This window comes from Carettochelys insculpta, chromosome 3 (genome assembly GCF_033958435.1).
Source record: "Carettochelys insculpta isolate YL-2023 chromosome 3, ASM3395843v1, whole genome shotgun sequence".
Taxonomy (NCBI): Eukaryota; Metazoa; Chordata; order Testudines; family Carettochelyidae; genus Carettochelys; species Carettochelys insculpta.
Genome location: NC_134139.1, coordinates 144,763,779 through 144,775,509, shown reverse-complemented (window position 1 = coordinate 144,775,509; position 11,731 = coordinate 144,763,779). Strand labels below are relative to the sequence as shown.

The 11,731-nt window shown below is 44.1% G+C and overlaps 1 protein-coding gene across 2 annotated transcripts; it reads left to right on the top strand.

Moving 5' to 3' along the window:
• The first annotated feature begins 78 nt into the window (after positions 1 to 78).
• On the top strand, positions 79 to 10,533 carry RWDD2A (RWD domain containing 2A). 2 transcript variants are annotated; one of them, XM_074990969.1, is made up of 3 exons: positions 79 to 345; positions 1,784 to 2,010; positions 9,631 to 10,533. In XM_074990969.1, exons 2-3 carry the CDS (start codon positions 1,810 to 1,812, stop codon positions 10,306 to 10,308), a joined length of 879 nt encoding a protein of 292 aa, XP_074847070.1. In that variant the 5' UTR covers positions 79 to 345; positions 1,784 to 1,809; the 3' UTR covers positions 10,309 to 10,533. The 2 variants fall into 2 exon arrangements, with proteins under 2 accessions (XP_074847070.1, XP_074847071.1); XM_074990970.1 differs by lacking the exon at positions 79 to 345 and adding an exon at positions 357 to 547.
• Positions 10,534 to 11,731: the final 1,198 nt, after the last annotated feature.

Below are 11,731 nucleotides of genomic sequence, written 5' to 3'. Positions count from 1 at the left end.
GACCCGCCCGCAGGCCTCGGAGCCGCAGGAAGGAGAAGGGTTAGGGCCACACCACAGACCCTGTCAGTGGCCCTTCTCCCGGCTGCCCTCGTGCTAAGCTGTTCGCTGGTCGGCAGGCGGTCGCCCCGCCCCGTGGGGAACACGGCAAAGGTCCCGCCCCCTGCTGCGTCCCTCATTAGCGAACGCTGCGGCGCGTGGCACCTCCTGCGCAGCCGCTCAGCGGCCGTCGTACAGATTCGCGAGCGCAGCGAGGGCCCGGCGGCGGGGCGGAGAGTGGCGCGCGGACGCCTGCAGCCGTTGGGAGCGCGCCGGTCACGCGCTCGCAGCGGGCGCGGCCCGGGAGAGGTAGTGTCCGGGCGCAGCGCTCGCGTTCACTTGTCCGCCCGCGGCGAGGGGCGGCGCGCGGCCCTAGAGAGCGGGGACGCGTCGCCAGGACCTCGTCCTAATCATACCCTGGTTTTATCAGCCGCCGCCGCCGTGTCCTTCCTGCAGCAGCCGGCGGGCTGCGGCTGTGCGCGGCCGCGTCGGTGCTCCGCGCCGTGCTGAGGTAGCGCTCGCCTGGGCTGCAGTGACTTTACACCCCCTGGCGCTATAGTGCGGCGCTTCCGAGCGAGTAAGGGGGCACGTGGCACCTCAGCTGGGAGCTTCTTCTTAGCTTTACCTTAGGAAACATTACGCAGATGCTTAACTTGAGGCACGTCCATAGTACCATTGAACACCATGAGAGGGCTCCAGTGCGCAAAGTTAAGCCCCTGTGTAATTGTTTGCCGGGCTATAGCCGTCTTAATCTTTAAAATACAGTGTTTTTGATTTTGTTTTAGGCTACGGTTACACCACAGGAGCTGTTGGTGGAGTCGCTGTGGGAGATTTCCTGACAAAACGTCTGGCCACTGAGCGCGTCCACACACAAAGGCCAATTGGAAGAGCACTCTGCTCTGTCGGCAGAGCAGCTGGACTGCCTGGCTGCTCTCTCGACAAACAGGCACCCAGAAGCACAGCAGACAGAGCTGCCCGGTGTTCTGGATGCCCTGTCTGTCGAGAGAAGGCCCCTCAGAGCATCCACACAGCTTTTTTGTCGACAGACTCCATCAACAGCGGCCTTACTGCTCATGGCTGAGAGGCAGAACACTGCTGATGAAAGTGCTGATTTTTATCAGCAAAGCACATTTGGTGTGCGGGCGTTCCACCTGTTTTGTTGAGAAAAACTGGATTTTGTTGGCAGACTCGCTAGTGAAAGCATAGCGTTAAAGTATGATAGGTTATAAAGCACCCAATAAGCTCCCAGCCCTAAGGAGTTGTGCTTTGCACAAAAACAGAGATTCAGTGTGTGGAGAAAGGGCTTGCACCCTGGGTGGCTTGGCTTACATAACAGCCTTCAGCCTGGGATTGAAGCCTGGGGGATTCAGTTTTGCCTCCCAACCCCACTGCCAAGGTTGGTGGGGCTCCAACTTTGGCTCCTCCCAATCCACCCCCAGGCAACAGAGCTTAGGCTTCAGTCCCTGCTCCTGGGGTCATGTATTAATTTTTATTGTCAGAAGGGGTTTCTGTGCAGTGAAGTTTGACAATCCCTGCAACTCATATGTACTTTCAGCCTTAACTCCATTTTAATATAGGTTTTTCCTCCCACTTGGAAATTAAACATCTTTATGGCTGTCTTCATTTGTTTATATTGTTCCTTTTTATTATGAGAAAAAAACACAAGGTTATATTGTCTTAAATGATAGAAGATAATTGCTACAGTTTTAGAAATATTACTGCTAATAAGAGCTCTTCTTTTTTTCAGGTGTCTGGATTTACAGCTGTAAGATAATGGCTGTTACAGTAAAAGAATGTCTTGAGCTTCAGCTGCTGGAAGTGGAAATGCTCTTTTCAATGTTTCCTAATAAAGGAGAAATAAGGTTTCAGGATAAAAATGCTCTTACTTATGTTCAGAGGTATTTAAAAAATATAAAAGAACAACTACCACCACGGATTGAATATTCAGTGTCTGTTGATATTGCTGAGCCACAGGTGAGAACTGCCATTTGCATTTTGTTTTTAACTATTCCGTTTTCTTAATTTTACACTGCAGTCATAAAAATTATTGGTGTTTTCACTAAGTATGTACAGTCTCCATAAAAGTGCAGAGCATTCTTGTTTTAGCTTCAGTTTAACAGAAATCCAGTGTTAGTACAGGTTGCACCTCCTGAAACAGGCACACTCTGGTCCAGCAGGACCAGGGATGCTCCTTGACCATATTAGTGAGGCAGCAGGGCCAGGAAGCTGGTTCCCCTGATAGCCCCATGCAGGGATGGAGGGCTGGGAGCTGCAGCTAGGGAACAGGACCAGGTGAAGGGGTGTTAACCTCCCCGGTCCAGCAGAATCCAACACTTGGGACCCTTCATGTCCTGAGGGTGCCAGACCAGGGAGGTGCAACCTGCACTGAATAACTTTTGTTTGAAAGAGGAGAGGATGAAGGTATCATTTGGGCCCTGTGTTGCATACATGTCTGCTGCCCTGCATGCCAACCAGCAGAAAATAAATTAGACCCTCAGGGATATCAACACCATGAAAATGAAGGTTCATAACTCTTAAGATGTTAAGTGAACAAAGCATTATGGTTATTCTTTTAAAAGTTTACCACTGAACATTGACTTAGTACAGCTTTGCAACTTTACTACGCAGAAGAAAAAAGCTGCTTTTCCTTTATTTTTGAGTAGTTTGTTTTTTAAAAAAAGTACTGTATTTGATTTTTTTTTTTTCTTTTTTTTGGCTAAGCTGCTACCTGATTGACTATTTAGCCACATACCTCATTTGGAACCAGAAGTATGCAGTTTGTAATTCCGATATCTATAACTCTGAGGTTCTACAATAAATCCTTCCAGCTATAATTTTAAATCTGCAACTTGCACCCCTTTGGAACAGGCAAAAGATGATGGATTCATGGGGAACCGGTAACATAATGGGCCACTAAAGCCTCCTCATCACTGAGGAGGGAAACAGCAAGGGGAGACTGACATTTTTAAAATGTTTATTTGTAAGGAGATATAATCTTTATGTGCAGGTTCTAGTTCATCCCCTTTACTGAGGAATCTAAGCATTATAGGGTACGTCTAGGTGAATGGTCTTATTTTCATATTGCCAGATTTTTTTTTTTTTTTTTTTTTTTTTTTTTTACAGCTCTGTGGGTCTAAAATGAAACCATACCATCCACAATTTCATAACCATAATCCAGTGGGAGTTCTGCTTAAAAGATATGGGTATATTTGGACTTTGAATGGTTCTGAGTGTTCACAATTTCCACAGCCATAAATGGGAAAAAATTAATTACTTTCAGCTTAAGGTTCAGACAATTACATTGTTTCAAACGATAGAAGAAAAATAAGGAAATCCAGTATGAGTCAAATGTCCAATCCATATGTACATTGGGAATCCAGATTGTTGTGTTTCCCAAGATAATGCTATACCAGAATTCAAACTTCTGTTCATATCCTTCAGTTAAATTTACTAAAATGGTTAATTCAGAACTTACAGTAAATGGAGGGTGTATTATGTTGCAGTTGAATTGTATTGTCAGCTTACCTGTTAAACAGCTGTAATGAATTAATATTTCAAAACATATGTTTAACAAAATGTGAATCACTAGTTAGACTGAATGAGATTTAAATATTTTTAAATTATTGCCTACTTAGCACACTGTCATTATGGTAGGGACTAATTTACCAAAAATAAAATGATAAAATTCTGTGCTTAGAAAATGGTTACTTACCTCTCCACTGTTCTTTGAGATGTTGCTCACCAGCATTTCAAAGGTGTGTGAGCATACTGCATGCATGATTGTCAGAAGGCTTTCTCCCAAGTGGTGCCCATTAGTGTCTCTGAAGCCCCCGTGAGTGGTGCCTCCTTGGTGATGTATAGAGATCCCTGCTGACCCACTATCTGCTCATTCCACCTTCCTGGAAGACTCTGACAGATGAATTGGTGGTAATTTCTAGTTGAATGAGCAACACATCTCGAAGAACAAGTTATGAGAGTTAGGTAACCATTTTTTTTTTCTTTTTTGAGTGCTTGCTCATGTCCATTCCAATGAGTGACTCCCAAGGAGTTTCCTTGGAGGGGGAGACCAGAGTTCACTTGTTTGCTTATTGTAGCACTGCTGTTGCAGTTGGCAGGGCAGGAGTACAGTCATCCCTCATCTGTTGGGTGATGGTGACATAGTGTGACATGAAGGTGTGGTTGGAAGACAGTGTTACTGCCTTGCATAGGAGATGAGTGGGAACTGCATGGGGAATTCTACAGATGAAGCCTGTGTTCTTGTGGATTGTGCCTTCAATGGCAGGGCTGTAAGCTTATTTAGGTCATAGCGTGTTCTAATGCAGAATGTGAGCCATGAGGAAATGCACTGGAATGAGATGGGAAGCCCTCTCGTTTTTTTGTCATGATTACCGTGAAGATCTGTGGAGATGTACAAAAACTGTTGCTCGATGTAGAAGACTAGGGCACACTTGATGACCAGGGAATGAAGCATGTGTCCTCTGTTACTGGCATGTAGCTTATGGAAAAAAATACTAATGTCCTTTTTCATATGAAACTGGATGACCACCTTGGGTAAAACTACAAGGCGAGATCATAGCTGCACCTAGTTTTGATTAAAAAAAAATATAAATATATATGTTGGGGGGGCTTGCAAGTGAGCCATTTGACCTTGGTTATCATTCTAGCTGAGGTTATAGCCGTCAGAAAGTTTACCTTCTATAAAAGGTAGAGCAGAGTGCCGGTGGCCATGGGCTCAAAGGGATCAGGCTGAGGTCCCAATGGCACATGGACTGCAGGACTTGGGGCTAAAGCCTGTCCAAGCCCCTGAGAAGCCGGCCTACCATGGGACTTCTGAAGAGTGACCTACCTCCCATCCCTCGGTGGGAGTCTGGGAAGGTGCCCAGGTAAACTTTGTTGATGTTACCAAACCCTGCTGCTTAAAATACAGTAACTAGTCCCAAATAGAGGGAATTGATGCTTGCTTGAGGTGGGGCGCCCTTCTGCAACAAACAGATGAAGAACAGCTTGCACTTCCTTCGGTGTGTGGCCCAAGTAGAGGATGTCCTACTTTCCAATAGAAGTTCCATAACTGAGTCAGCATATTGGAGCTCCCTATGGTTTCCCTGCTGTAAAATGGAGGGATTCCAAGCTGGGGTGTTGAATCTGGCTGTGGTCTTATGTGAAGAGGTTTGGGCACAAGGAAAGATTTACTGGCCTGTTCACTGATATGTTCAACAATGTGGTGAACCAGTGCTGGTGGGGCCATGTGGCTGAATGAGGATCAACAAAGCCCGGTCCTGGCAGTCCAAGAGGACTTTGTGCATGAGAAGGAAGGGTGGGAATGTGTATAGCTAATGACTGACTCATCAGTGGAAGGTGAAAGGTTTCCATGATGGCACCAGGGCTGCGCTTCAGAAAGAAGCGGAAGTACAGGGAGTCCCCTTTATAAGTAGCCTTAATATGTGGTTTCACATTCATGTGATCAATATATTGAGGACAACGACATAAGAATTCCATGCTCTTAAATTGTCACGACTTATGCGTAGTCAAAACAACACTTTGATTTGAAATTCGCAGCAACACTGCTGTCTTACCATTATGTACTAGCATGCTCCGTCTGACTTCTCCTTCCATTTTATCATATTATATACTGTATTTGCAACAATGAGTAGTATAGTGCAAGTGAAGGTGCTAAGGTAAACATCATAGTAGTATTGCATTAAACATTAAATTGGATGTTACAAGTCGTAGTAAAAAGGGGGAATGTGCGGTCAATATTGCCTGAGCTCTTAACGTGCCTCCCTCAAGTGTTCGTACAATAGTGAGGAATCCTTCCAAAAAGAAAGCAAGGCAAAACATGCTGTGAAGCATTCAGAGGTAAAAATAAGGCAAAAATGTGAAATAATGGAGAAAATGGAATGTTTCTGGCATTATGGATTGAGGATCTCCATAACCAGAACATGCCGATCAACTTAGCCTTCATTCAAGAGAAGGCTTTAAGCTTATATGAAGATCTAAAAAAAAGGAGTTGGGGGAGGAATCTACTTCAGATGAAAAGCCCTTCAAGGCTGCTCGAGGATGGTTTCACTGTTTTCAGAAAAAGATATAGTGTCAAAAATGTAAAGATTTAGGGAGAGGCAGTCAGCACTGATGCAGATGCTGTAGAAACATTTTCCAATGAACTTGTAAAGATAATTGAAGGTGGATATGATTTTAAGCAGGTGTTTAATGTTCATGAAACCAGGCTGTATTGGAAGCATATGTCTTCTTGGACATATATTTCTGTGACAGAGAAGACTGCTCCTGGTTTCAGAACTTCCAAAGATAGACTTAATCGTCTTTTAGATGTCAGCACCAATGGTGATAAGAAATTAAAGCCATTGCTAGTTTATCATAGCAAAAATCCAAGAACATTGAAGAACATCGTGAAATTTCACCTCCCTGTTTTACCTGGTAGTCTCATGGCAAGGCTTGGATTACAAGGCAAATATTCCACAAGTGGTTCATCAATTACTTTGTCCCTGAAGTGAAAGTTGAATTATTTTTCTTGAAATATTCCTTCAAGATTCTGCTCATATTAGACAGGGCCAGTGCCCATGACCTTGATTTCAAACAGCTGTGTCCTGAGGTTAGTTGTTTACATGCCACTGAGGACAACATCTCTGCTGCAGCCTATGGACCAGGGTGTCATTGCAACATTCAAGACCTAGTATTTGAGGAAAATGTTCTGCAAACTCATAGCTGACAGTGATGGTGATGAAAAACCCACAGGTCAGCATTTGACTCTATTGTTAATTGGTCCACCAGGGATGAAGTTTCTAGCTGCCTAATGAATGGTTCTTGGGCGGGAGGGGAAGTCCTGCTGTAGTCCATACCTCCCTTGGCTTTGATGACACAACAGGTGTTCATGATGAAGTAGTGAAACTAGCAAAGGAAGCAGGCTTCCATGAAGTGGGAGTTGAAGATGTTAATGAGTTGTTGGAATTGCATCATTTGCCTTTCAGCAGGGAAGATCTGTTAGTTTGACATGCATGACTTTGAAGAAGAAAATACATCTGATAGTGATGGAGAGGGTGATTCCGAACAAAGAAAGCCGTTTTCTCAATTCAGTCTCTAAAGAAAATGTTCGACCATGTTGAACAGCCAATACAGATAATGCAAAGATGTGACAATCTTTTTGACTGCTCATCAGTGGTGACTTGAAGCATTAGAGAATCTATGGCTTGTTACAAAGAAATACTAAAAGCAAAACAAAAAGCAGGAAAAAAGACAACTCTGGATTCTTTCTTTTAAAAGAAAATGAAACTACTCCTCACTGATGAGCCTGAAGCAGGACCTCTGGGTTTTAAGGTTAGATCCTTTAAAATGTATGTTTTGAGTCTGACTTTTTTTTTTTTACATAAAAATGTTTTATGTGGTTCATTGCTAACAGACATAAGACAGTTTCTACTGTTCATACAGTACATGTGTTAAAAGAAGGAAAAAAGGACTCAGTCTCTATCTATCCCAATCTGTTTATATGTATTCGTATGGTAGAAAATTCCCCTTTGCAAGTCATCTAGGTGCTGTTACTGCATGTGCAATTCCTATCGCCCTGCATTTACATGTATTCTTATGGGGAAAAAATTCCCTTTATACGTTGTTTTGCTTTACATCATGATGTCATGGTCCCTAACCACAACCACAACCCAACCTCAGAAAATTGAAAGAGTGAAATCTAGCCTGAGGGACCATTTGTGACTGTGGAACAAATGGCTGCAGAAGTCAGAGCTCATTTTTTTGCTCACAGTATGTATGACACCTGTGTTGCTCCTGGATACACTGACAGAAGTCCCACAGTGCAAGGGCTTCGTGGCACAGAAGAGTCAGCACGAAGCTAAAGATGGATATACAATGTTTGACATGCTAGATGACCCAACCTCAATTCCCATACATTGATGTGTAGTGATAGTTCTGCCTTGGACTATAATCCTTGTTCTTGGAAGGTGTACTTCCCAACCCCACGCTGAGGCATCCATGACCAGCAACTGTGTAGGATGGGGGTTAGCAAAGAACACTCCTGCATTGATGACTTGGGGTTGTAGCCCCCAGTAGAGCGTCTCAAGAATGCAAGGTGGGAGGGGAACCATTCAGCCCAAACCAGGACCCAGTGTATAGTGCACCTGTACCAATCATGCTTGGAGGGGCCAAATACATAATTGGGTGTTCTGGGCCATGTAGGTGCAAGCCACCCTATGCTGTAGCAGTTTCATGCACTTTCTGAACATTGTTGCAGGGACCTTGCAGAGGTTCTTGAGGGTGGCCCTGAGGGCTTGGAAGCACTGCTCAGGCAGGGATACCTTAGCTTGTGTGGCGTCTTAGCTTACTGTAAATTCTGTTCTCTGTAGGGGGCCAATGTGGATTTGGGCATGTTCAGTATGAGACCTAAGATGAGAGGTGATGTGACACACATCTTGCGTAACTTGTGCTGGCAGCTGGCTGGGGTATGGAGCCCTGCCAGCAGTTCCAGCACTAGGGAGCTGGCCAGGGTGGCCAGTTCAGGGGAACTCTGGCTGCCTTGGAAGAAGTGCACGGGGGCAAGGGGCTCTGTTGGTGGCCAGGGTTGCAGGCCTGTGCCAGCGTCCCCACGCTCTACCAGAGCACGGGGCAGTGCTAGCGCATGGGGCTCTGGTGGTGGCTGCGGGAGCAGGAATCTGCCAGCAGCGCAGAGATCTGCTGGTGGTACCGGGCTCTACTGGCATGTGGGGCTCTGCTGGTAGCTGGGGCATGGGCGGGGGGGGAACCATCAGGGAGCAGAGCTCCAGCAGCAGCTGGGTGTGGGAGTGGAGCTCTGCCGGGGCCCGGGGAACTCCGGCAGCCCAGGAACTGAGAGCTGATACTTCAGCCCCAAGACCCTGAGGGCAGAGCCAGCAGGGGCTGGTGCTGGTTAATTCAGAGTTCTGGTTTAACAAATCCTGGATAAGTAACTTACTGTAGTAGGATTCTTGAAAATTGCTTGCCCCATGGCTCTTTCTGAAACTGCATTTTACATTGAAGCAACTGCCTGCTCTGCCTAGCAGTGCTCAACACTGCCATTTAAGAACATGTTTTAGTAGGAAAAGCTTTTCTTCAGGGATAAATGCTTGTGTGATACTGATGTGCAACCCCAGACAATGAAGCAGGAAGGATGAACAACGTGATGGGGATGTTACAGGTGTGGACACTGTGATGGGACAAAGTAAAGGGAACACACAAAGAGAGGAGATGAAGGGATCCATGACCAAGAAGAAAAGAAAATATGCATTTTTTTTATTGCGGTTGTGGCAGTTTTGTTTGATCATATCTTACTTTCTCTGCCAAGGAAATATACTGAATAGAGGAAGAGTCTACTTTAAACCTCTTTTTCTGGGGAAAGAGGGAAACCTGTGGGCTAAGTATAGAAACAATTAGCTGTATTCCCCCTCCCCTGGCCAGGATGATTCATATTAAGTAATTTTTTTAAACTGTCATTAGCTGAGGATTTCAATATGGAGTACAGGATATAGTCACCGAAATGCCTGTTCTTATAATATGCATTTCGATAGTAGTAGATCTGATTTAATGCTTTTTTTTTCCCATCCTCCATTTAATTTTAAGGTAAAAGTGGACTTGCATGTATCTCTGCCTCACAACTACCCTCATTCAGCACCTCAACTATTTGCAAGATCAGCTGCGCTCAACAGACAAAATCAACTGCAGCTCAATAAACATCTCACTTCTCACATCAGTTCTTTAGATTCAGGTGAACTGTATATATGTGCAGCTGTGCAATGGGTGCGAGACAACAGTACCCCTTACTTCCAAAACAGCAACATCTCTTCTGAAACTGCTCCAAAAGAAAAGCCTGTAAAAATAACTTTTCAGCGAATGTGGATCTATAGCCATCATATATACAGACAGGAACTGAAAAAGAAAATCTTTGATTGTGCAAAGCAATTACATTTGACTGGTTTCTGCCTAACAGGGAAACCTGGTATCATCTGTGTGGAGGGGCTCAAAGAAAACTGCGAGGAGTTCTGGCGTATTATTAGATATCCAAACTGGAAACACATTTCCTGCAAACATGTTGACAGTATGGAAATGGAAGGAAATGGGGATAAGCTTCATCTCTTTCATACTTTTGAAGATTTACAGTTCCAGGCACATGGTGATTATGGACTGAGGAATGACTATCACATGGATCTTGGACAATTCTTAGAATTCCTTAAACAGCATCAAAGTGAACATATTTTTCAAATATTATTTGGTGTTGAAGGCAAACATTCAGACAACTAAAACTGCATAACTTTAATTTTGCACAATTTTTAACTTATCTATAGATATGCAATATAAAAAGAGTGAAATTGGTAATTATGTAAAATTAGACAAGTAGAGGGAAAGGCCAGAATCTTTGCTTTTGTTTTAAATACATCATATTTTCAGTTTAATCCAATTTTTCTGGGCAAAATCCAAGATTGGCAGAAGTATTTCTTCTGATCTTTGACCTATTTTTTGTATCATTCAAGGGATAGGAGGAAAGGTCCTTTCATGGATCGGGAATTGGTTAAAAGACAGAAAACAAAGGGTGGGAATAAATGGTAAATTTTCACAATGGAGGAGGGTAACTAGTGGTGTTCCCCAGGGGTCAGTCCTGGGACCGATCCTGTTCAACTTGTTCATCAATGATCTAGAAAATGGTGTAAGCAGTGAGGTGGCAAAGTTTGCAGATGACACCAAGTTGTTCAGGACCGTCAAAAGCAAAAGGGATTGTGAAGAACTACAAAAAGATCTCAGCAAACTGAGTGATTGGGCAGCAAAATGGCAAATGAAATTTAATGTGGGTAAGTGTAAGGTAATGCATGTTGGAAAAAATAACCCAAATTACACGTACTACATGATGGGGTCAAATTTAGCTACGACAGATCAGGAAAGGGATCTTGGAGTTATAGTGGATAGTTCTCTGAAGACATCCATGCAGTGTGCAGCGGCAGTTAGTAAGGCAAATAGGATGTTAGGAATTATTAAAAAAGGGATCGATAATAAGACAAAAGAGATCATACTTCCCCTATATAAAACTATGGTACGCCCACATCTCGAGTACTGCGTGCAGATGTGGTCTCCTCACCTCAAAAAAGATATATTGGCATTAGAAAAGGTTCAGAAAAGGGCGACTAAGATGATTAGGGGCTTGGAAAGGGTCCCATATGGGGAGAGGCTAGAGAAACTGGGACTTTTCAGTTTGGAAAAAAGGCGATTGAGGGGCGATATGATAGAGGTATATAAAATCATGAATGGTGTGGAGAAAGTGAATATAGAAAAATTATTTACCTTTTCCCATAATACAAGAACTAGGGGACACCAAATGAAATTGATGGGTAGTAGGTTCAAAACTAATAAAAGGAAATTTTTCTTCACACAGCGCACAGTCAACCTGTGGAACTCCTTGCCCGAGGAGGCTGTGAAGGCCAGGACTCTATTAGGGTTTAAAAAAGAGCTTGATAAATTTTTGCAGGTTAGGTCCATAAATGGCTATTAGCCAGGGATAAAGTATGGTGCCCCAGCCTTCATAACAAGGGCAGGAGATGGATGGCAGGAGATAAATCACTTGATCATTGTCTTCTGTTCACCTTCTCTGGGGCACCTGGCATTGGCCACCGTCGGCAGATGGGATGCTGGGCTCGATGGACCTTTGGTCTGACCCAGTATGGCCATTCTTATG

Coding starts and splice junctions, on each gene's coding strand:
- RWDD2A (XM_074990969.1), top strand. CDS start 1,810: ATGGCTGTTACAGTAAAAGAATGTCTTGAGCTTCAGCTGCTGGAAGTG. Junction 2,011..9,630: donor TTGATATTGCTGAGCCACAG/GTGAGAACTGCC, acceptor TTTAATTTTAAG/GTAAAAGTGGACTTGCATGT.